Here is a 25,793-nt window from a genome sequence, read left to right on the forward strand (position 1 = left end):
TATTATTATTCCAGGAAGGGGGCACGGGGAAAGCACTGAACTGCGTCAACAATTGTTTCTGTGATACGTTGGGATTTCAGCTGCTGCCCAACATGACAACTAGGTATGTTCATGGTTTATTTGATAATTTAGATGAAGTATACGACTCTTGGTATTTCAATCTGATCTGCGTTTGTTTTTAGAGGTTTTCTCGCGACACATCGTCGCGAGTTGTTTACGTTAGCTTTAACCTTGTCCCCAATAGCACTGCTCTCTCCGCTGTTTTGTCGTGTTTAATCTAACGCCATGTATTAAGAGAGTTAAAATGGATATTCTACCGAGTGGTTAGCGTTTTTTTTAGTTTAGTTCCATTGTTTTGTGGTTATTAGTCTCCTAAGAAGTATGTTGCTAGCATTAGCCAGTTAGCTGTATAGCTAACTTAGCCAGATGTGGTCAATGTTTTCAAGTTAGGCCTCGCCACGGATTCAGCCATTTCCATTTGCGATTTTTTTTTAATTTGATGTTATACTTAGGGTTGATAACTTTTTCGATTGATGTGGATTATGGCTGTGTTGGCTGAATTTCCGATCATCGACTGGGGAAATGTTTTGAGTCAAAGGCCTAATTACGTCGAAGAAAAATATTTTGGCTAAGGCCCAAATGGAAAATCCCTCCCCCTTCTTACTCACGTGGCCGGGTTTTTTATGTTGTTTAACTTGGTGGTAGTAGGCCAATAAGCTTTGTTTTTCTCTAGTTTTTCTTATGAGTTGGCACTGTGTCACCTCGCGTGCTAGGATATATCGTCATTAAGAGGCACAATTTAAAATTCAGTGGTAACCCCTCGCGTATTAAAAGAGTAGATCGCGTATGAATTGAAAGAATGTATTCAGTATCTAAAATGTGGCTAAGTATAAATTACAACGGAGCCATGCTTCATCCAGGCTTATAAAGTAGATTCCCTGTTACTTTACACTTACAAGAAGAATACCCGATCTCCCGGATTGTTTGCAATAAAAAAACCCAACAAGTGTTTTTGTTTGTTTGTTTGTATTAGATCGTTTATTACAAACTGTATTAATTTGAAAAATTACTTTCGCGTGCAGGTAAAGTGATCAGAGGTATATACAAAGTACAAATTAAAAGACTGCTGGGTAATGTGTTTTCTAGCTTTGGAGAGCTTTCTTTGCTTTGCTTTCAAGAAAATAAATGTTTAACTAAATCTCAAGGATACTATCATATTCTAATAGGCTTTTGTATGCCTGTCTTTGTTATCAGAGTAACTTTGTTTCAGCTTTCAATATTTACTCTACTGTGTCAGGGCTTTTTCTTGAGATTAACATCCTGAGATCAACTGAAATGTATAATCAGCTCAGGACACACTCCAAGGGCTTTAAAGCTGACCCTAAACCGTGTGTATAGTTATGGGTTGGTTTCTAGGGGTGCAACGATACACAAAATTCACGGTTCGGTTCGATACTTTGGTGTCACGGTTCGATATTTTTTCGATACAAAAAAATGTTCATGCCTTTTTAATTTGTCATTTATTAAAATTATAAATATATATTTTAACTCAAAAGTACAGTTTTTAAATTTAATGTTGCTGAAACAACAAAGTAATAAAAATAAATAAATATGTCTGATTGAGGAATCACTCATCTTTGGAAAAGAGAGTTTATTACAGAGAAATGGCTCTTTCCAAAATAAAAGCTATATTATACGCTTCTTCTGGGGCATACTCTCAGCAGCATATTAAACATATCAGGTCCCCATAAGGAGAATCATGTGCTAACGGCTGTCTAAATGACTCTGGTAAAGTTTGTAGCATGCGTGCTTGTTGTTTTTGTCTGCTTCCACTTGTCTTTGTACTAGGATGCTGTCGGAGTAAATGTGCAGTCATATTCGTTGTGTTCCCACTAGTGCTGTCAGCGTTAATCTCGTTGAAATGATGTTAAAGCCACAACACGGCAAATCTCTGTTAACGAGCTACCGCGGATCGCCCTGTGCGTGGGGCTGGACGGCCAACACATTAATGAGCTAACTGCGGTAACACACTAGTTCCCACTAATGTAATTGAGCATTGCGTGGCACATCCAACATACTGTTTTACTTTAGTCCATTACGCGCTTACCTTCAGGGTCATACGTCACATGAAAACCAAAATAGTTCCAAACGCCAGATCTGAATTAGGGTGGGGGGTAGAGCTGGGCGATAGAACGAAAACGATATGTATCGCGATATAACTTTTTCTCGATAGAAAAATTAAACTATCGCGATAGACCTCGCCGCTCTTGTCCTCTTAAAAAAAAAAAAAAAAAAGAAAAAAAAAAAGAACAGCCAATCCAAATTAAGTAGCGCAGAGCCGAACCAATCACAGCCGCAGCGTCACGTCACGTGACTTGTTACGTACAGCACAAGTGCCAAGCCGCACATGTGTATTTGTTTGGAAAGCAGCCAGCCACCGTACTGCCCGGGTAATGGAGGAAATGAGTGTGCCGACTAGAGAAATCAACTGAGCGTGACCGAAGGTTACCGAAGAGAAAACAGATGATGGTTCCAATGCCGGAGAGATTGTCGAACGGAAGAGCCATAGAAGTTCCGTAGTGTGAAGGTATTTCGGCTATTTCAAGTCTGACAAAAAACAGAGTAGCGTGCACTGTAAATTGTGCCGAAAGCAAGTCTGGAAATACAATAAACTGGTGCATGCGCTACGTCCACACGTACCCGGGTATTTTTGAAAACGCAGATTTTTCTATGCGTTTGCACCTTTTGTCCACACGTAAACGGCGTTTTTGGTCACTGAAAACGAAGATTTTTAAAAACTCAGTTTTTGCATTTACGTGTGGACTAGAAAAACGGAGAAAACGCAGCGTCAAAGGTGTGCGCATTTTTTGACGTCACACTGTGCGCCACGTTATTGTTTCGGTGAAATGAATTTCTACAATACTGTTACTGTCAATTCTACTCTCTGCAGTGTTTAAATGCTTACATATACACACAGTTACTGTCCCTCCACACATACGACTCGGTTCTGCTTCTATGCCCCAGCTTTGTTTACTTTTTCCCACCGAGGCTTCTAGACTTCTGATTGGCCAACATTTCTGCACGGTTAGGAATCTAGCGCCACCTGCTGCTTTGGCATGTTCATAGCAGCGTTTTCCTTCATTTCTCCCTTTATGTGTGGACGGGATTATTTTTTAAAACGAAAACGGAAAATCTCAGTTTTCAAAAATACCCGTGTACGTGTGGACGTAGCCTCGGTCTCTGACTGGAAGCGCTAATTCGTCATTCGGCTTTTGTCAGACTAAAGTAACTGTTAAAACTGTTTGAAAAGCTAAGCTATACAACAAGGAGAGATTGAGAATTTCCTTTTAGTTCTCAGTTTATTTGATATTGACAAAAGTTAGTCAGTTTTGTCTGTTCTTCTGTAAAACAAACTAAGATTTATTTTTAGAATTAATATTTTGTTTCTAAGGGGAATTGACAATTTAGTCTGTTTTGTTTGTTCTATTTTGAAACTTAAACGCTTTAGCGGCTGCCTTTTGTGTAGTTTGCAATATTTGCCTTTATTTATCTGAAAAAGTCTCATGTTCCTTAAGTACATCTACCCTGTTGAACTTATTATGGGAAATAAATATTTAAATGAAAACAAGCTGCTGATTATTTCACATTTTACTTGTGAGCAACGGCACATTTAAATCTTACAAATATAGTTATTTGGCTTATATCGTGATAGTTGGGGGCAGGGATAGCTCAGTAGGTAGAGTGGTGGCCCCATGATCGGAAGGTCGGGGGTTCAACTCCACTGAACGGCTACCCTAAGGTACCGTCCCTACACACTGCTCCCCGGGCGTTGCACTGGTGGCTGCCCACTGCTTCACTGGGTGAATGGGTTAAATGCAGAGGAACTATTTCCCTATGGGGACTAACACGCACACTTTACACTTTACACTGATTACTTTACACTGATAGATATCGTTATCGCCTGAAATGAAAAAACATATCGTGATATGAAAAAATCTTATATCGCCCAGCTCTAGTGGGGGGTTCAATTTGCCATGTTGTAAGGAGAGCTTAACTTCTGTCTCGCTAGCTTGCCCTGCGCTCAGTGAATCTGCATTCGACTACTCCGCCTAGGCTGCACTGTCGAGCGCAGATCCACTGAGCGCTCAACACAGACAGCATCGTCAGAAGAAAAGTTGATAAAATAAATTTAAAATTTTGTATTGTTTGATACATATGCGTACCGAACCAAAAGCACTGTATGAACGGTTCAATATCGATACGAGTATCATTGCACCCCTAGTGGTTTCCTGTTGTAATTCTTTTTAATTTTTTTCCTGACATGTTCTGGAACTAAAATGTCACGACTTGAATAAAATTTGGTTGTCATGAACCGTGGCTGAGTTTACTGCTGGCAAATTACAAGCTTGCCAGCCATTTAAATCAAATTCTTAATGACAGTGTTGAAGTTATTCTTTTTTTTTGACTTAACACTTTCACAAGGACTTCCCAATGCTTTGATTTCATGGAGGTTTGAAAATAGGAATCCATACCGCTTACCAAAATGAAATGGGACTTGAAGTTCAAGATAGATTTGTCCATCCACTTGCTAACATATCTTAAGGGCTCATTGAGAAATGTCTGCAGATAATAAGGATTGTATTTGCTGTGTCAAACTAACTCTAGCTTGCCTGAAAGCTAAACTGGTTAAAAACCACCATTTACGTTGGAATACTTTTTATATTAATGTAAACTAAACAGTTCATTGAATAAATATTTAGGGGTAGTAGTGTCTGAGGAGGTAGAACAGGTCATCTACTAATCAGGGGTTTAGTTGGTCGATGTCTGACTGCTGTAGTCTGCAAGTATTTGGACAAAACCCCGGGTTATTCCTAATATGTTTAATGGAGTGTGAATGTGTGTGAATATTAGACAGTATGCTCAAGTAGAGTGGAAAAGCGCTATATAAAAAAAACAGTCTATTTATCATAAATTACATTCTATGGCCAAAATTTAGGAATCGAATGATTAAACCTTCATTGAAGTTGACTAGTTTGTCTTTTCACTACTCCAGTCATTTGTTGTACTTGTTTCTGTGGGCATTTCATATATATTTGATTGCTTTTGTCTTCCTTTGTAGCCACTGCTGAGTGGATTTTATGGCACTGCTCCTGGATAGGACATTGTTAAGCAACAACATGGACACGTCAAATTTTGCCCACGTCATCTTCCAGAATGTGGGGAAGAGCTACCTGCCCCATGCTGCGTTGGAGTGTCACTATACCCTGACACAGTTCATCAAACCGCATCCAAAGGACTGGGTTGGCATTTTCAAGGTGAATGAGCGGAATAATAAAGCACGATATATAATTATGATCAATGAGGACTATGAATCCATGATGGTACTAACAGAAGTAGTCCAATGTGTATTTTCATAACTAGACCACTAGAGCACTTTATGTGTGATATAATGGAAAGTAAAAATACTGTCTGATAATTTAATTTGTATTATGAACAGCCTGCAGTTTACATCTAGACTGTCTGTTGTATAAACTATTTTATCTATGGAATAAAAGAGAGATTTCAAGTTTATCCACTTGAAACTTGACAGAGGAAGTGGAGCATTTTAACCTCCACCATGTGCTTGGGTGTCCCATATGGGCCTTGTTATAGAAGTGCATTAAATCCAACCCAGTAGCTTTACATTAGCCTCATCTGCATTGAATCGTGACTTTAGGCTTATTATTAAGACCAGCATGCTTTTTATCTACTGAAGTTGAGATGGAAGCTAAGATTAAATACATCACATTAACGAACCCAGCCTTATGGCTCTTTCTCTCTCAATCTGCTTGTGCTGATTTTGTTAGTTGTCTTCTGAATTAAACAATGGCTAAATAATGAGTTAAAGCTAAATCCACAGCCAAATTAGTTGTAACAGTGTATTTCCTCAGATGTTATAGCTGAAGCATATACGAAGAGACAGAACTGATAAATTATACTTTAACAGTGCCACAGGTGCACACAGTTGCATGTAAAGTTTTAAAACATGTGTTAACAGTGGCTTCCTTTCCTAATAGAAGTATTAAAACCCCCAAATTCTCTTGAAATAATTTGCAAATATAACTGCTTATCTTGTAGTTAAAAAGTATGTTACCTTTCTTTTACAATTTGGACAGGTTATAATGTAACAATATTGTAATGCTGACTACAGTGTCACTCATTAATAGGTAATTGCAGGATTGTTATATAGGATTCAACTAGACTGTCTGTGACTCATAAACTCACAGATCGTTTACTCGCATTGAGACTGCAAAACGTGTGTTACTTTAGTGGAAAGGAAAAGATGACTGAAGATGAAAACTTCAGTTTTTTATATATATATATATATATATATATATATATATATAGCAGCTGGATAGCGTAGTGGTTAGACTACACGCCTTTGGAACAGAGGATCGCAAGTTCGATTCCTGCCTGGGGCGTCTGTATCCAGTAAGGGTCCTAAGGCTAGACCCCCTATGCTAAGCAAGCCTACCGCAGACATGAGCGAGACAGATAAATATGAAGGCATGCCGGCTCGGACGTCGCCCGGATCAACAAGGTCCGCGTCAGGTGTTGAGGAACCAGGGCACCCTGACGAAAAGTGGGCTACTGGAACAAGAAGGCATCGGTGGGCAAGGGCGTTGTTGGAATGCTACTACGCAAGTAACCCCGGCGGAAGGGGCTACATGAATAGGATGAGGGACCTATGGATTCTTCGATACCCAACATCCACAATGACGGCGAAACAACTAGTAGCTCAGTGTTCCAACATTCGAAAGAAGGGACTGCTCTCACAGCTAGAGATTGACGAGGTACAACACAAATGCTACGGCAAGGAGGAGTCAGGACGCCAGGTCAGGGGGGAGATATCATCACCCCCACCCGAGATTGGGTACATAGCCCCAAGTGTGATAGGAGAAGGATCGTTGAGTGCGGGAGGAACTGACCTGAAAAATAGGATCATGGCCAAGCTTGAAACCTGGATCCCCCGTAGCCGGTTACCAAGATTACGTGAAGTACCCTCAGAAGGTCTGCTAGATGATGTTAATGCAGCACTACGGGCAATACCTACAACCACGATTACCGACACTAACAAGCTGATCTACAATACGGCAGCAGTGATCAGTGAGATGCTTGGCTACAAGTTGAACAGCCACAAGGGGCAGTACCCTCCATGGAGAAGGAGGCTAGAGGGCAAGATCAAAGTAGCACGGAGAGAGGTTAGCCAACTAACGGAGTTGCAGAAAGGTGCGACGAATAAGGTGCCTAAGAAATACAGCAAGCTGTCCATACCTGAGGCCTTGGAAACTGCCAAGCAAAGACTCACAGCCTTGGCCAGCCGCTTGAGGAGGTACACCAGAGAGATAGAAGGCAGGAGAATAAACCAGCTGTTCTCCACAGAACCAGCAAAGGTGTACTCTCAGTGGCAAGGGAACAATAAGAGAACAGCACCACCAAGGCTGGAGACGGAGCAATACTGGAAGAGCATATGGGAGAAGGATGCAACCCATAACGGCAATGCTCAGTGGCTAGAGGATCTGAGGGCAGACCACAGCGACCTCCCTGAACAGGGTCCAGTAACCATCACAGTGGCAGATATCCAAGAAAGGGTCTCCAGTATGAAGAGTTGGACAGCACCAGGGCCCGACATGGTTCACGCCTACTGGCTGAAGAAGCTAACTGCACTCCACGAGCGTCTGGCAGCACAAATGAACCAGCTGCTAGTTAACGAGAGACACCCGGAATGGCTAACTGAAGGCCGGACGGTCCTGATCCCCAAGGACCCCAAGAAGGGACCGGTCCCCTCCAACTACCGACCAATAACCTGCCTCAGTACTACATGGAAGCTCCTGTCAGGCATCATATCGGCTAAGATGAACAGGCACATGGGTCAATACATGAGCGGGACACAGAAAGGAATTGGCAAGAATACCAGAGGCGCAAAACACCAGCTACTGGTAGACAGAACAATCAGCCGAGACTGCAAGACCAGACTGACCAACCTGTGCACTGCCTGGATTGATTACAAGAAGGCCTATGACTCAATGCCTCACAGCTGGATACTGGAATGCCTAGAATTGTACAAGATCAATGGGACCCTAAGAGCCTTCATCAGGAACTCAATGGGGATGTGGCGTACAACACTAGAGGCCAACTCCAAGCCCATAGCACAAGTCACCATCAAGTGCGGGATCTACCAAGGAGATGCTCTGTCCCCACTGCTGTTCTGCATAGGCCTGAACCCCCTCAGTGAGATCATTAACAAGACTGGCTACGGATACCGACTATGGAACGGAGCAGTTGTCAGCCACCTCCTGTACATGGATGACATCAAGCTGTATGCCAAGAGTGAACGAGACATCGATTCACTGATCCACACTACCAGGCTATACAGCAATGACATTGGAATGTCGTTCGGACTGGAGAAGTGTAGTCGGATGGTAACAAAGAGAGGGAAGGTAGTCAGAACTGAGGGGATTGAACTACCAGAAGGCAACATTGCAGACATAGAGGACAGTTACAAGTACTTGGGGATCCCGCAGGCGAATGGGAACCATGAAGAGGCCGCTAGAAAAGCTGCAACCACCAAGTACCTGCAGAGGGTCAGGCAAGTCCTGAGGAGTCAGCTGAATGGTAAGAACAAGATCCGGGCCATCAACACGTACGCCCTGCCCGTGATCAGGTACCCTGCTGGGGTAATAGGCTGGCCAAAGGAGGAGATAGAAGCCACTGACATAAAGACAAGAAAGCTCCTTACCATGCATGGAGGGTTTCACCCCAAGTCCAGCACCCTGAGGCTGTACGCTAAGCGGAAGGAAGGGGGCCGGGGACTGGTGAGTGTCAGCACCACAGTCCAGGATGAGACAACGAACATCCAAGAATACATTGGGAAGATGGCCCCAACTGACCGAGTGCTCAGTGAATACCTCAGGCAGCAGAAACCCAAGAAAGAGGAGGGAGACGAGGAACCATCATGGAAGGACAGAGCCCTGCACGGTATGTACCACCGGCAGATAGAGGAGGTGGCTGATATCCAGAAATCCTACCAGTGGCTGGACAAAGCTGGACTGAAAGACAGCACAGAGGCACTAATCATGGCAGCACAAGAACAAGCTCTGAGTACAAGATCCATAGAGGCTGGGGTCTATCACACCAGGCAAGACCCCAGGTGCAGGCTGTGTAAAGATGCCCCAGAGACAATCCAGCACATAACAGCAGGGTGCAAGATGCTAGCAGGCAAGGCATACATGGAACGCCATAACCAAGTGGCCGGCATAGTGTACAGGAACATCTGTGCCGAGTATAACCTAGAAGTCCCGAGGTCAAAATGGGAGATGCCCCCAAGGGTGGTGGAGAATGACCGAGCTAAGATCCTGTGGGACTTCCAGATACAGACGGACAAAATGGTGGTGGCTAACCAACCGGACATAGTGGTGGTAGACAAACAGAAGAAGACGGCCGTAGTGATCGATGTAGCGGTTCCGAATGACAGCAATATCAGGAAGAAGGAACACGAGAAGCTGGAGAAATACCAAGGGCTCAGAGAAGAGCTCGAGAGGATGTGGAGGGTGAAGGTAACGGTGGTCCCCGTGGTAATCGGAGCACTAGGTGCGGTGACTCCCAAGATAGGCGAGTGGCTCCAGCAGATCCCGGGAACAACATCGGAGATCTCTGTCCAGAAGAGCGCAGTCCTGGGAACAGCTAAGATACTGCGCAGGACCCTCAAGCTCCCAGGCCTCTGGTAGAGGACCCGAGCTTGAAGGATAAACCGCCCGCAGGGGCGTGCTGGGTGTTTATATATATATATATATATGTATATATGTATATGTTATTTGCAGCATGCACTCATTCTAATGTCATGCTATAGTTCAAGTAATACAGCCCAAGAAATAGGTTCAATTGTTAATTTCTTTGCAATATTGATTCAAGCTCCTAAGTTTACTGTCCTTGTTATGTCAACTATTGATGTGTGCACTTTGCTTTACATGTGATATTATTGTGGGTATATGCAGAGACACTTTCCCTAACCTCACTGATAAATTAGGTCATGCCTTCATATTGAAGTTGGATCGTGTATTATCTGGAGGCTGTTTACATACCAAATTGGGTACTGCATTGTGATACCTCATCACATTGTGTTTAGCCTGAAGGTAGGCACCAACTGGCAGCATAAATCTTAAAACTACAAATTTCTTGAGCTTCCAAACAATAGAGCGTCAGCAGAAAAGGCTGAGTGCAGGATTTTAAATTGTATAAATCATTGACACTGTTGACAGACGTAATGCTTGGTGCCAAAGCTCTATCATTTACCTATCCAGGCAAATGATAGAGCTTTACACACATTCGCGTGAGCTCCAAAGAGTAGTTATAGCTGCTTTTGGCACAGGCTCGTTCTTCCTTTCAATGTTCCCACTAAATAACTCGGTAACCTGGCTTATTTAAGATTCAGGATTCAAGATTTTTTTATTCGTCACATGCATAGTTATACAAGTATTATATTTATATATTATACAAGGCTTATGATTTATTAAGAGGAAATAGAAAAGCACAGCAACCTTCAAACTAGTTTGGTCAAATTAATACTAATCATATTAATAATTAGATAAAGTAATTAAGGTCTTGATGGTAAATGGATTAAGGAAATGTTTGTTTTAGTATGGGTCCCTGTCGGTTTGATGTTGTTGTTCCATAACTGCAAGTATGGAGCTGGTGCTAGCTGTTTTCGGCTTTATGAAGGAATGTTGAGGCAGGTTGTCAGCATTGGCCCAGGAGAAAGCTAACCCAACGTTATAATTAACCTGTCTGACCACAACCTGTCTGTGTGATTCATGAATAACTCTTGAATTTATATAGGCTAATTGGCAGATAGATGTTACAGTACTTCCTGGGGGAATACTGTCACTCACTTCTGTCAGCATTCTTGCTGAAGTGCTGATGAAAAATCGTGTTAAAGCTGAAGAGCATGTTGCATAGGTAGACGTTCAGACTTCTTTTAGGTTTTGGAAAGTTTACTCTTACAGTGTTATCTGTGTTTTTGTCTTAGTCACTGATCTGAAACCAGTGTTTTGGTGTTGTTATGGTAGCCTTACACTTTCTCTGCCTTTTGTCTAATATCTATGAGGAAAAACAGGAATTTACAACATTGCAAAGTCCTCTGTTGTAATTTCCCTACAGAGGTTTCACCCACCACCACCACCTCTGCAGCTCTAATGAGTGGACTGGTGAGGGCTAGCCTTCAGTAATGACACTCACTAACTAGGTGCATGTTTTAATTGCTTCCTGTTTTTTACTGCTGGAGGCTGGAACTGCACTGGGGGTTTTGGAGCACCAGGGCCTTCTATCTCTGGCTCTGATGAACACTCACAGTATTGTGGCTGCAGGCTGTTTGCACACAGGTGAGAAAATAAACTGCCCAGACGTTGCAAAAAGGCTTCCTACATGCAGCTTTCTAGAAACACAGTGTATCTGCAGTGCAATTTGCTTGTATGATTTTTCTTTTCGTTGCCTTTTTTTAAGAGCAGAGTTTTGAAAGTCACACCACAACTTAACCAACTTAGGTGTAATGGTGTAATGGGGTTTAACTGGGCTTGTTGTAGATGCATGCTTGCGCCTGGGAGTGCACACCAAAAACCAGCAAGCTCAATGTGACACTGATTTAGTTTGACAGTTTTATGGCACCAGTCTGAAGTTATGGATGTATTTTCTGCACTTCCCCCTCATCAGTCATCAGTTAACAACACATAAAATACGTATAATTAAATTTTGGTTTTCATTTTCAAGTTGCCTATGTATAAAATTTTCACCTATTTCCACTTTCCTGTTTGAAGTGAGTTGTAGCTACATTTCCACAGCTAGGCTTTTTCATGATAAGGGCCAGACCACATGCACATGGTTAGCAGGAGTGGTTTCCAGATGATAACTTTTGTAAATGAAAAAATATTACAGTAGGCATGTCCTTACACTATCATCCGAAGATAGATTTAAAGCCCTGTGATTACTGCAATAAACTAGTTTGAGATATTTTGGAAGTGACAGCGTGCGGATTTGGGAAAGTTCCCCTGTTAATCCATCCATTGCTATTTTGCTGCACTGATGTGGTGAGGGTGTCTTGTTGAATGAATTCCCCACAATGTCTCACAGGTTGGTTGGAGCACAGCGAGGGACTATTACACATTCTTGTGGTCGCCTCTCCCTGAGAACTATGTGGAAGGCACTGCAGTGAACAGAACAGTGGTCTTTCAGGGTAAGAGCATACATACTTTTCAGTAACTTTGACACCTTTTAATAACTGAATATCATGTGGGTTGGTGAGTGAATTGTTAAGTGTGCAGTTGTGGACAGGATGGATAGAGGAGAAACTTTTCCCAGACATCTCCATTCTGGTGTTAATGACATTTGAGTTAATGTTCTGTTTTTGTCTTTTATACCACCCTTCATAAACCGGCACAATTAAAGTGATTTGCCAGACCAGGACTTAACACTTACGTAGTATTTGTGCTCTTTTTGTGCCTTTTTTTTCTCTCAGTTTATTGTAACTTTGGGTTAAGTGTTCAGGTTAAGATTCGCTAATAACTGAGATATGTTTAGACTTGTGGAGGAATATGATTCGTGTTGCTCTGTTGTCTAACATTGAGCTCACTGACTGAGTGATTTACTTCCCCCAGGGTACTATGTTCCCAATGATGATGGCGAGTTCTACCAGTTTTGTTATGTGACCCACAAAGGGGAGATCCGAGGGGCCAGCACACCATTTCAGTTCCGTGCCAGCAGCCCCACAGAGGATGAGCTGCTGACTGTGGAAGATGAATGCAACTCTGACATCCTGGTGGTCACCACGAAAGCTGGCATTCTCGAGGTACAATTTGCCTGAGCAGCAGCGCTCAGTACGCATCGATTTTCATTGGGTTTTATTTTGCTTCAATATCAATTTCTAGCGTGCACAGTTGAAAATTATGATTTCGGTCGTATGTTACCAGTAAATTAAGCTTTTAAAAATACTGAAAAGTGTTTTTGTTTTTTCTTGGCAGCAAAAGGTGGAAGAAGTGCAACGGGAGAAAGATGAGTTGCTTAAAAACATGGCCCTCCTGCAGCAGGAAAAGGAGGAACTGGAGGCTGAGAAAGAGAGCCTGCAGAAGGCGTGTGAGCAAGAGAAGGAGAACTGTGCTCAGCTGAGAAGAGAGAACCAAGTAAGCTGAGAAATGCAGTATTTGTAGCAGTTTTAAAACTTGTAAATAACACAAAATGCCTTTTTCAGGCCATGCTATATATTTTAATAGTCATTAAAATAAGCAGCACATGTGGAAATCAGTGATTTATAGTATTAATGCACTGGCTCTTGCATGGACCTTTTTACATTTGGCCCAGCAGTCTCTTAGCACCCCCTAGTGAAGGGGTCCTAACATGCAGATGTATCCAAACACATGATGTACTGAAAAAATAAATCACACACTGATGGATATGGATGTCTGTATTATCAAAGTTGTAATTCTGCTTTTTATAGTATAACATTAGGTCTTAAAAGCATTGTCAGTCATAATTCACTTTGCCATTTTCTGCCATAAATCTGCTGGTTTTAAAACGGCTTTCAGATGAAAACATGATTACAGATTTTGTGGCTGTTAATTTTATGACTAGACTTTTATATGATTTTTTTATGGTGTGTGAATATAAAGATTCCAAAATTCTGCCTATAAACAAATTGTAAAATATTCATTTCATTTTTTCTTGAACATTTAAAACTCTCTATCAAGCCATCACGTTCATTTTGAATTAGACTTGTATTTCAAAGACAATAAAATTTTAATGTTTTGCACACATTTTTCCTCAAGCTTTGAGTCAGAGATGGAAAGTTGTATGTTAGGAAGTTAGGTACTGCAAGAAGTGTTGTATTTTTTTTATGAATTATGAGGCTTTCTTTTTATTTCAGCTGAACTTTACTTCTGTCTTATGTCTCACAGGAAGTGCAGCATTCTTCCCAGGCCCTGCTGGAAGAGAAAGAGGAGGTAAAGAGGAGACTGGATGAGGCCACAGCCAGAATCATACAGTTGGAGGAAGATCTGATTGGAGTGACACAGAAAAGCATTCAAAAGGAAACAGAGCTAGACAGGTGAATTCTCAGTAAAAGGATTGTGGCAGATTCACTAGATTTTCTAGATTTGTTTGTTTAGATGTACAGAGAGTTATTAATGCGAACATATGCACTATTTAGTTATATATTGTTTTTGTTTCTGTTTCTCCAGTCTTAAGGACAGACTTAAGAAACTTACAGCAGAGAAGGAGGTTCTTGAATCTCATCTTAAGAATGAAAAAGATGAGAAGGAACTCTACAAGGTAATGCTCTATTTTTGTTGATATCAATACTAAATCCTCAAACTTACCAATATGATCTTTAAATAAAGATTCAATGTTTTGTTTTTTAGGCACACGATTGCACAGTATTTTATTGTAAACGGTACATGCCTTGTTCCGTTTTCTGGCGCAATTGGTGTTTCTGTGTCTTTGTTGTGGTATGTACTGCACAGGAACTGGGAGTGCCACATACTGTTGTGCTCCCACAGAAAACCTCTACCTAATTTAACTTGCACCATCACACTGCGTCTGTTTCAAAAGGACGACTTTATGGGCCTATCTCAATCACTGTTTTGTAATTGAGGTCATGCAACATTTATTTTAATATGGTCTTTGATTGTGATCGGTGTTGTATAAATGAGGTAAAAAACCCCACTCTGTTTGCGTTTTATAACTTCTCGTGTGTGTGTGTGTGTGTGTGTGCGTGTGCGTGTGTGTGTGTGTGCGCGCGCGCCAGATTCACCTGAAAAACCGGGAGCTGGAGAACACTAAGTTGAGTGCGGAGCTGCAGATGTTGAAGTCTGTGGACGTAAACAAGGAAAACGCCATTGCCCAGTTTAAAGAGGAGGTGGGGCGCCTCCAGGCTTGCCTCACTGAGAAGGACAAACAGTACAAAGAGATCCTGGCCAAAGTTTCCACCTTGGTAAGAAAAAAAAAAGATTTTTGTTTTGAAGTCAGAAGTAGATAATAAACCGTATTTAATATAATTCATTATTATATCATATGAAATTTAAAGATTTCCAGTAGAAAGAATAGGAAGAGGAGAACTGAGATGTAATAACTGATCTTTAAAGAGAAATGAGAGTCAGTCGCCTTAAACGTGTTTACTTCTTGCAGGGAGATGTGAAAGCCCTGAAGGAGCAGCTGCGGCAGAAGGAAGAACAGCTCCAGGCTAACCAGCAGCAGTCCTCTTTGCTGGCTGCCGAGCTGAGAGACGCCTCCAGTGCACGCGATCGTACAATGTCTGAACTGTACCGCATTAAACTTGAGGCTGACAACCTCCGCCAAGCCAAGGCTGAAACTCAGGCCCAGTGCGTCCGCCTGGAATGCCTGGTGGAGCAGATGAAGGCAGAGGCCACGCAGGAAGCAGTAAGAGTGAAACTCAAATAGCCAGACAGCCTTTCGTGTTTAAAAGAGCTTCATTTGAAGTTAAGCGTATTTAATATCATGGTAAACAGGCAGATCAAGAACAAGGATTAATGTCTGGTAACATCTAAAATAACACATTAAATAATAAATATGCAAAAGTTCAACATTTTTCAAAATTATACATCAACTTTCATCAAAAGTTGATGTAAGAGGGTGAAGACTTTGTGTCATATATTTAGATCACAATAGCGTTTAATATTTTGTCACCATAAAGAAATAAAAGATAATAAATCATATCGTATATAATTGTCCAGTTGTGTATAGGTATGCTGTTTGGTTGAGCACTGTGTGAGAAAGTTAACGATATGAAAATAATGGAAACAGAAAACGTTTCTCCCACACAGTTTTTTTTGTTTGTTTTGTTTTGGGTTTTTTTAAACTGCTTCTGCATTTGAAAGATGTTGTAATTCTTCTCATACTTGCTGTTTTTATTGACCACCAGTCTCATGCTAAAGAATCACTTCAATATAAACAGTGATAGTGATTATAGTTAATGACTCACAGGAAGTTATATCGCTGCACTGTCACAGTGGACCTTGCAGTTGGCCGGAGTTCTGATCTGTTCTGCTGTAATGTTTTACATCAACAGGCCAAAGCAGAGGACGAAGCTGCTGCAGACCCAGCTGTTGTAGCAGAGCTGCAGAGAGAGGTGGAGGATCTAAAGTTGCGGCTGCACATGGCTGCAGAACACTACAAGGAAAAATATAAGGAATGTCAGCGACTGCAAAAACAAGTGCTGAAACTCTCTGAACAGCAAGGGGTAGGTCCCCACGGATACCAGCCAACATACTGTATTCATGTCCCAACAAGTGAAAGAACAGAATTTCCATTTGTATCTTTGTAACACTACGCCTGCCTCACTTGTACTAGTTAATGCCTTCAGTCATTTTGCCAGTCTTGACTGGAAAGAAGTGCAAGCTGAAAATGAAAATTAACACATCAGACAAATTCATTTTCATTATCATTCAGTCTGACTGTATAAAAGAAAGTTTATTTTAATTTCACTGTAGATACATCAAAAATGGAAACTGGAAAATTCAATCTTGGTATAATTGTTCCCAGTTTTTATCTTTTGTTATTTTGGATTTTTACAAATTCTTATAAGTAAAAGTAGCTCAAGCCTGTGTTAATCCTTTCATTCATTCATATATATATATATAAACACACAACACAATATTTTATACAGATAAGATGTATTTTCATCTATAAATGTCATTGTAAAATACATTGTAAATATGTTTGTGAATTGGTTTTTTTTCTGCATTTGTTGTTGTTATTATGTCTTCACTACATTTTTCTCGTCTTTAGGAGCTGAAGAGAAGCTCTGCCCAAGAAATGATGGCAGTTCTTCCATCGGGGAGTCCAGACACTTCTGTGCCAGGTACCCAAGTCAAATTATGAAGTGAAAAATTATCTTTAGAAAACAGGAGTTGTGTAGTTCCTTAGACAGTTATCTTCTATTTCTCATTATCTTTATTTTGAACTCTTGGTTTCTCTAAATTATGTTCCTTAGCAGTTTGGTGATACGTATGTAAATTTTTTATTTTGCAGAGGGTTTTTTTTTTTTTTTGTTGAAGAATAATAAACTAATAAAAACATAACTCTATAGGAAGTCCAGGTTCTGCTGATCCAATGTTGGAAGCCATCATCCAGGAGAAGCTCAAAGGCATCAGCAGAGAGGCGTCGGACAGGAACGACAAATACAGAAAATGCAAGCAGATGCTGATGGTAAGAAACATTTTTTTTGTTTATTTTGTTGCTGTATTTTGTCCCAAAATAAGATGTTCAAACGTGTGAGAGACTTTTGTAGTTCAATGGTATGAATAAAAGAAACATTGCACGCTGAAGTACGTGGAAAAATCTCAGCTGGTGCAGACCAATCTTTTATTTACTTTGACTGTTTATAGGTCCTGCACCTCTGATACCTTGTGAGCAGTGTTTTTGTCATTTATTTTTCTCCTCTGTGTATATTGTGGTGTGATGAAAACTGAATCATGTGTTGCCCTTTAGGAGGAGAAGGAGCGTAGCTGCATGTTTGCTGATGAGCTGGCCAAGATGGAAGTGAAATTTAAAGAGCAACTGAAGACCAACGAGAACCTGAAGCTGCAGCTGGCAGCAGAGGAAGATCGTTATAAGGTTAGTGTAGGCAGAGTGCAGACACTTAGCACAGCCCAAGCTGTCAGCTGCCAGTGATGCTCTCCTTCAAAGCAGACCTGATTTGGACTCTTCTGTGTTTTTACCGCTGTGTATGGCTGGTATAGCTCAAGGATCTAGCCTTTGATGCTATCTCTCCCCTTGAACACAGTTTCTCTGACAGTGTTGTTTATGAGCGGGACGATCTGTAAGACGACATTTTACTGCTGTTTATGTCAGGCTCTGGAGACAAGCAAGTCTTGGCTCACAGGACTCATCTCTGGTTGCTTGGCTAATGCTGTGCTTGGCTCAGGTCAGGCGGATATTTGCTTAGTGTCTCACAGGGATTCAAGCAGGTTGTTTTGCTCTGAGCAGTATTGTGCATAAATCAGTCCTCAGCAAAGAGAAGCCTTTTATGGCTGTGATCAATTAACGTCACGCACTATGGTCTGACTGTATTTCACTTACACATTTTTTAATCAGCAGCACATCAAGAGTTTAAGTATATAAAGTGTTTCTTCATTCTTCTGCTTTTGTGCCCTTTACTTTCTACAGAGCCAGGTAGCTGAGAAGGGACGGGAGCTAAAGGAGCTTAAGGACACACTTGTGGTTGTTATGAAGGAGAAGGAAAAACTGGAGGGGGTTAGTGACAGCTTTCATTTTCTCTTTTATAGACTCCTTCCATTTTAAAAATTGCCTGAAATGTGCCATTCCCCTGCCATTTTCCCCTCTCCCAATCTGGTCTGTGTTTAATATGCCTCTAATTGTAGATGCAGAGTAAATGACTTCTTATTTTCCATTCCATTACTTTAGGCCACAGCAAGGTCCTCACTGACCTAAAATGTTGCTTTGAGGTAATGCTGCTAAAATTAAGAGGAGGAGAATGACCCAATTTGAGGTTTAGACTGTAAATTAACTTGGCGTCTCTTACCGACATAAAAACACAGAATCCTGTTCCCTTTGAAAGTGAGAAAATTCTTTTTAATGAAGGTGTTAATTAAACTGCTTTTGTGAGCACAACAAAAAGCCCCCTCCCCCCAAAAAAAGTCACAGCTCTGTGTTGGGATGGTGCGGCTTTGCCTTTTTAGCTGGAGAGCCACACTGAGATAGAATCAGATATGTGGCCGCGATGCCCTAAAGGTTAGAAAAGCAGCTTCTCTGTCTGGAAGGCTGCGGGTTTCATGACGAGACCAGCAGGATAGAATCTGAGTGGAACAAGTGAAAAAGCAGTGCGTTAGGCTCCAGTGGAGCTGCTCCATGGTCAGCAGCAGGTTAGTGTGTGGTTGTACTGGGCTGTGAATGCAATCAGTTTTTTTTCTGGAAATTAAGATTATATCTTAAAGACATGTTAAAACAAAGTGTTCTCACTATATGCACATGATGGGACTGAATTTTGTCAGTGGTTTTTGCTGTTGTGAAGAAATTGTTTCAATTCCCCTTTTGCGTCAGGAGCTCCAGAAGGGCAGCAGCAGGAAGGGAGATCAGGGGACCAGTGAGAAAACCAGTCTGGAGAACCTCCAGTCCAGTGTGCCTTTATTCCTGCAGTACCCTGTCCCGTATGCACAGGATACCCCTACCCCTCTGTTGGTTTCTCAGAGCCCCAGCAAGCTGCATTTTGGGAACCCTTACTCCATCTCGGACTCAAAAGGTTTGTTTTCTTTTCAGAAGTCTTCACTAAACATTGCAGAGATGAGTGACTTTTTATTTACAGTAGCCGTGTCTCTGAAAATCCTCCTGCAGATGATGCGGATGAGTTCTCAGATGACCAGCCACTTAGGCTGCCCCCTGTAGGCCCGCCATCCTGGGACAGCAATGTGGTGTGTATCCAGCCTACCCGCAACCACAGCCGGCCAGAAGGCCATGAGGAGTCAGAGGAAAAGCAAAACAATAATGTAATATTCTCTCTCCCATGTGCAGTATGCAGTACTTCTAATTTGTGTCATGTGCGTTTGATTATTTTAATGCCATTTTGCGTCTCCCCTGCTCTCTCAGGGTAATACCAGCGAACAGCCCACAGTAACTGAAACTCACAGCACATTTGTGAATGATGGACAAAATGCCTTCTGCTTTGATCCCAGGTAACACACCTTGATAATAACCAAACTCTCCAAGTGTGTTAAACTTGTGTATTGACGTGTGTAAAAACGTCTGCAGCACCCCCCCCCACCCCATTAGATGAAGCGCAGGCCACCCACGTTGCATCAGACGGATGCTCTTTATTAGCCGTGCTCCTGTTTTGCCCACGTCTTTGCTTGACTGCTTATTAACGTGAGCTTTCTCTCCCCTCTTTCTCTTCTGCCATCCACTTCCCACGCGCAGCATGGACATGAAACGATGTCCCCTCTGTGAGGTCATCTTCCCACCCAACTATGACCAGAGTAAGTTTGAGGAGCACGTGGAGAGCCACTGGAAAATCTGCCCCATGTGCAGCGAGCAGTTCCCGCTGGACTGCGACCAGAAAGTGTTTGAGAATCACGTGCTTACTCACTTCGACAGCCACCCGCTAAACTTCGACTAGATAAACAGAAAATCAGCACATCCAGTCTGCTTACTTCCTGTCAACCACTCACAACACTTTTCTTTTTTTTTCCCTCTTCTTTTTTTTTTTTTTTTTTTTTGCATGTAATGGTGTGAAGATCCTCTCTTTAGGACCATACTGAATTTTGCTTTTTTTCTTTTTTTTTTTTTACTTCACCTTAGAGAAATACTTGGAGCTGATTTAACATTTAAAAATGAAAATGATTCAGTGACATGGCAGGGCTACCAAATTTGTTTTCACACCATTTTCTTTCTTTTAAGGTGGAAGGTTTCATTTAATTTGGATTTTAAGGATACTTTTGGGGGATAAGACTGTTGTACGCATATATACGGACTTTAAATGGACAGATCTTTTAGTCCACACGATGTAATGAATCAGGGAAAGAGATAAGTGTTTACCAAACTTACATTTCAAACATGCAGCCAAATCTGCCCCCTTACACTGTACACGTCATTTAGTCAGTCTTTACAGACAGCAACCTTGGTGCACTATATGCAGTCAGGGAGAACTCTTCAGTGATTATATCCATACATGATTATACAGTATATGCTCAGATCATCTATTTTAGAACAATTAAAGCCAACAATATTGTGACAGCCTTGATAATTTATGTACGACTTTTAGGTTTCCTTTTCTTTGGGTTTGAATTATTTAATTGTGTCTGAATCTTTAAGAACTTTCATATCATCAGCTAATCGCTGCATGCCGAGCTTCTGTTGACCTTCCTGTTCTTTTCTTTTACAGTAATAACTTATTTCATTCATAGAAATGTTTCATTAGTTTAGTGAGTTCCATGTATCTAAAATGAATTAATAAAATCTGTCTAAAACTGAATTGTGTCCAAAGAGTTAATAATGCAAACGTCAGAAGAGCAGAGAAACCTTTATTGTAAAGTAACAAACGTTTACATGAAGCAGCTTCAAGAAGAAATACAGTACGTCACCACCTCTGGTTTTACCGTTTCAGATATATACTTCCATACTTTTTTTTTTTTTAAACTTCAGAAATATATGAAAATATAATTTAATGCACTTGACACTAGACAATACATTCACTGTACACTATATCAAAGAGTTGTCTCCATACTGGCAGTTCAGTTTTGCCATGATTCCTATTTGGACTTTAGTTCCTTAACACAAACACCAAGCTGTGAAAATAACCTAGTGGCTCAGATTCGAGAATTTCACGCTCGGTTTTCAATTACTTTAATTATTAAGTCTTTACAAATGGCTAACACATTTTTATGGCACAAACTAAGAGCTGCATGTGTTCCCTCGCAGCCTAAGAGCAGGACTATGAGAATGCAAATGTGCTGAATATACTGACACTAGTTCCTCTTTTCCCATTATCCATGACAGACAGCTAGTTTTGTGAGACCTGAGACCTGTACTATGAAACAGGATTTGGGCTTATCCAGGAAAAATCTGCTAAACCTGGGTTATCAACTCAATAAGGAGGTTCACTTCTTAGCAACGTACATCGCCATGTTGACTTATCACATACACCTAACCTGTATTTGAGATAATAATCCAACAGGTACGAAATCTAACCAATCAGTTCTGTGGAAAATGGCGTTCCCATTCTTGGAAGATTTGAGGTTTTTCTTGATCACGTCAAGAAATGCAAATTCATAGAAGCACTTTTCTTATATTCCGGTTATTCTTTTAAAGAAACAATATATAATCCTAAAAGGGGAACCCATTTGTACTTTGCATATAGGCTAAGCCTTTTTTTATTTATGGTAAACTATTAGATTGTCCTGTGTGTTAAGTATAAAGCTGATACTGATAAGTTTTCCAACTTGCAGGGTCAGCATTCTTGTTAGTTTTCTTTCATAGGTTCAATAAAAGTGCTTTTTCAGTCATTTTCAAAAAAGTACTTAAAGCTCAAACACATCCATACAGCACTGATATACTATAGTGCTTTTTGTTACTACACATACTCACAGCTGTGCTGCTTTTCAGTTTGTATCATGTCTTTAATTTTAGAAAAATATAAAAAGCTTCCTTTTTAATATCAATCTGTTGCCACAAGACCTGTCCATGTTTCTGATTGGTCAGATGCTACCAACGCCATCCCACAGCTACTAAGCTGAAAGCCACCTCTGCCTGATTACCTTATCTGGGTTCACTTATGGCATAGATATTGTGGGTATGGTGAACCTGCTTCATAACTCAGGCCTCAGGCAGTCAGTGAATAGTAAACAGAGTGGGCTGACTGCCTGTGTTCAGCAGCTTTGAAAATAAAGTTATACAAAGACTTTTTGGAATGGTTTACATTTCAAGGCAACTGCTGTTATTACAGAAATCTTACAATACTGAAAAGATGAAATGATTGATGTACATCTTTCCTTGGAGCAATGTAGAACGTGCAACTCTACACTCACTGTATATACACTAGAAACAAGATGTTGGTAAAAATGCTAATTTATTTGGCAACTTTTATAAAAGTGCTTCAATCCCTTACTGTAAATAAGCATGGAAAACTGCTTACGTCTTCAGGGAAGCTGTCAGGAACATGAGGAACAATGACAGCTTAAATACTATCAGAACACTTGGGCAGGATTATGATGCTGAAATGTTAGCAAAGAAAAAAAAAAATCACCTGAGAACATTCTTTTGGTGCTCACACACATGTTTAAAGTAAAACTTATCAAAAATGTTTTGAATTCTTGTGATATGAAAGGAACAGTAACTACAATAAGTCCAACAAATGATCAGTAACATTAAGCCTATTAGAGATTGCCAAATAATGCTTTTATGCTGGATTTCATGCTATAAAACATTATATAAAACACTGAATTTGTCTCAGTCACATTTTATCGTAAAAAAAGAAACTCTTCAATGTGACAAATGCATGGTATGATTGCTTCCTTTCTCAACAATTATCCCAATCTTTTCTCTCCTTCCCTTTAAACCAGAATGCCCAGCAGTACATGTAAGGCTACTTGTGACCTGGGCTAACACATGCCTTCACCATCTGTCAAATGCTAAATAAATAAATGATAGTTTAAATGTGCAAAATGCAAAAATGTGAACAAAATAAAGATTCAACATTCTGAATAAAAGATATGAAAGAACAATAATATGTTTATACCATGCAATAGTGTGTAGTGTAGTAAAATACAACGAGAGGGGAAGAAAAGGGGGAGACAGCTGCTGCTGGTGATAGTGGTCTGTTGATGGTTGCTGACATAGCCTGAAGGCAAGTGCTGGTACCTCACTCAGGCTCTACTGCTGCAACTTACGGATCATGTCAGTAGAGATGGGTGGGTGGAAGTTGATTGTGTGGTGGCGGAGACCCTGAGATGTTTTGTAGCTCTTCCCACAACGACACTTAAAGGGTTTGCGCACCCTTATCTGAGTTCGGTGGCCGTTCTTGGCATGATACTTAATTCCGTTTACATTCTGTAATGGAACAAGGAAATGAAAGAGCCACCACTTTAGACACGCACCAACCAAAGACACAACAAAATAACCTTGAAGCTATTGTAATTTAACCAGTCAGAGGACCAGGATTCTCTCTCTGCGAATGGAGGATGTGTAGAGTTAGTTCACATCTGCATTGACTCTCAAGGACTCTGGGTTAGTTGATGTATTTTAAAATATTAAAATTAATATTATAGAGTTGTCCTTGTTAGTGGAAAGACTGTTATTTAGTGCAGATATACATATTCCTTTTTTTCAAAAGGTGATTAGTTTATTTATAGTAGTCTGTGACTTATGGAGGAAACTGGTTGTGTTCTCCCCTGCATAGATTACAAAACCAAAGCAATGCAAAGTGTTTTTACTTGGAAATAATCACATGTTAAGCCAAAACTCTTCACTGACACATTTCTGGTGCATATAAAGCAGATGATTATGCTTATGATCATTTAATAGGAGACGCTCAGAACAGAAAGGGGAGAGCTGGAGGAGGAGAGCTATTGATTTTTAAATTCTGGTGTGCACTGCTTGGAGAAAAGAATATTGACACATAAAACTATACGCATGTGCGTCTGATTAGCCAGTCCAAAAGTATGAGCATAAAAGTATAGTTATATTAGGTTCCAATTGTCAGAATTGTTAGAAGGTCAGATTTCAGAACATCGCTGCAGAAATTAGCTGGCTTGGCTCTAAACCTTTGTTTCCTTTTATCCAAAGGTCTGAAGGCTGAGGAACAGATTGTTTCCCAGAACTGTGGCCTCCATCACAGTCCTTCCTGCCCCGCAAAAATCACAAATTCTGAAAATTATACGCACCTACAGATATAGTTATATACCCATCTTCATTCTTAGAGACCGGTATTTTAAAATCATGGTCATACCAAAATGAAAAAGGCAAGGGATATTATGATTGATCTAAAATATAGTGTATATAGTGTAGGGTTAGGGTAGGGTAGTCTATAGTGTAGCATTAAAGGAATTCACAGACTTGGGTATATCTATGATATTTACCAGTCAACATCTGAATGTAGGACAAGATGTTTTCTTGTTTCAAATCTATCTTGTTTTACTGCTAAACAGATGCCTAAGGCTGCCTGCTACCTCAGACTAAGTCATCGCCTATAACCCTGTCATTCACGTCAGCAATGCAATTTTCTCAGGCTGCACATAATTTATTCCAACCACATACACCAGATGTGGATGGAAAATGCTATAAAAACTCCACATCTCTGAAGTGGACTAGATGTATGCATTTCTGTTGTTGTAATGCTCAACTAAGAACCAATTTTCCATTGTCAACAGCAGGGAATCGGCTGGATTTATTTTGAAAGTAAATAAAATCACATCTCTCACACTTAATACAATGCAAATATGTCCGGTTTTCATTTGGTCTCTCTGGTCATGATAAAGATATTTCACACCGTTTTATTATGTTTACAACAGGCATCCTAATAAGATTTAAGAGACCACGAATTAAACTTACCTTATATCTCTTTTTACATCCTGGAACTGGGCATGCAAAAGGCTTTTCATCTCCTCCGTTCATGTACATGGAACTGAGGATGGACTCGGAGCTGATGGCGCTTTCTGTGGTCCATGACTCATCACTGTCAGACTCCTCAAACTCTACATCCTCTTCGTCACACTCACTTCCTGTTAGAGGGTGAAAGATTTAAAGTCAAATAGCAAACGCCTGAGGGCATCTTCACCAGGATTATATTACACAAACCTGCTTCCAAGAAGCTTTGTTTTATGCATATTTTCTATGACGATGAAACCCTGGCCTCTGAGCTTTCAGCCTGACCAACGTGGACCCTTCACAGCATGTGTTCAAGGATAGCATTCCCACAATCTTGACTTCATTTGTTGCAAGTTTTTGGAAAGACTGAAATATGCAAATTGTGGGAAAGAATTTAGGCATTTCATTGAGGTCTTAGGTCAACACGCTGCTATTGTTTTATTAATTCATTAAAGATGCCATTCCAGAAAAATGCATACTTCACAAAAAGAAGACAGAAGTACGTGGGAAAACGCTGCAAAAAAAATAAAAGGGGGGTCCTGTTATTTATAAAGCTAAATAAAGAAACCTAATTAGCTGGACTTTAAGGGCTGTCCCTGATTTTTTGCAGCCTTACAGCGAGCTTCTTTATGGATGTCAAGTCAGGCCCAGCAAGCTCC

The 25,793-nt window shown here is 40.7% G+C and overlaps 2 protein-coding genes across 3 annotated transcripts in view; one reads left to right on the forward strand and one right to left on the reverse strand.

The window, feature by feature from the left end:
- Positions 1-21,025, forward strand: tax1bp1b (Tax1 (human T-cell leukemia virus type I) binding protein 1b). The gene is made up of 18 exons (XM_086312028.1): positions 1-103; positions 5,120-5,315; positions 12,163-12,265; positions 12,687-12,877; positions 13,050-13,208; positions 13,980-14,128; positions 14,262-14,352; positions 14,828-15,013; positions 15,208-15,459; positions 16,109-16,279; positions 16,828-16,900; positions 17,129-17,247; positions 17,530-17,655; positions 18,208-18,294; positions 19,102-19,300; positions 19,393-19,544; positions 19,645-19,730; positions 19,972-21,025. Exons 2-18 carry the CDS (start codon positions 5,139-5,141, stop codon positions 20,168-20,170), a joined length of 2,520 nt encoding a protein of 839 aa, XP_086168154.1. The 5' UTR covers positions 1-103; positions 5,120-5,138; the 3' UTR covers positions 20,171-21,025.
- jazf1b (JAZF zinc finger 1b) overlaps positions 20,314-25,793 on the reverse strand; it is a 19,918-nt gene continuing 14,438 nt past the window's right edge. For both annotated transcript variants that reach the window (XM_086312036.1, XM_086312037.1), the window contains 2 exons: positions 25,099-25,268; positions 20,314-23,598 (listed from right to left, as the gene is read on the reverse strand). In XM_086312036.1, coding sequence (XP_086168162.1) covers positions 23,422-23,598; positions 25,099-25,268 — 347 coding nt within the window. In that variant the 3' untranslated portion in view covers positions 20,314-23,421. The remainder of the gene's footprint in view (positions 23,599-25,098; positions 25,269-25,793) is intronic.

The sequence above is a fragment of the Aulonocara sp. 'chitande type north' Nkhata Bay genome, linkage group LG11, assembly GCF_057382095.1.
Source record: "Aulonocara sp. 'chitande type north' Nkhata Bay isolate Kocher_YH1m ecotype deep benthic linkage group LG11, A_spYH_male_GT1.1, whole genome shotgun sequence".
Classification (NCBI taxonomy): domain Eukaryota; kingdom Metazoa; phylum Chordata; class Actinopteri; order Cichliformes; family Cichlidae; genus Aulonocara; species Aulonocara sp. 'chitande type north' Nkhata Bay.

Bases quoted from the DNA above. Each gene is read 5' to 3' on its own strand.
- tax1bp1b (XM_086312028.1), top strand. From the start codon at position 5,139: ATGGCACTGCTCCTGGATAGGACATTGTTAAGCAACAACATGGACACG. The intron at 12,878-13,049 runs GTACAATTTGCC...TTTTCTTGGCAG, and splicing joins CGAAAGCTGGCATTCTCGAG to CAAAAGGTGGAAGAAGTGCA. The intron at 19,545-19,644 runs GTAATATTCTCT...CTGCTCTCTCAG, and splicing joins AGGAAAAGCAAAACAATAAT to GGTAATACCAGCGAACAGCC.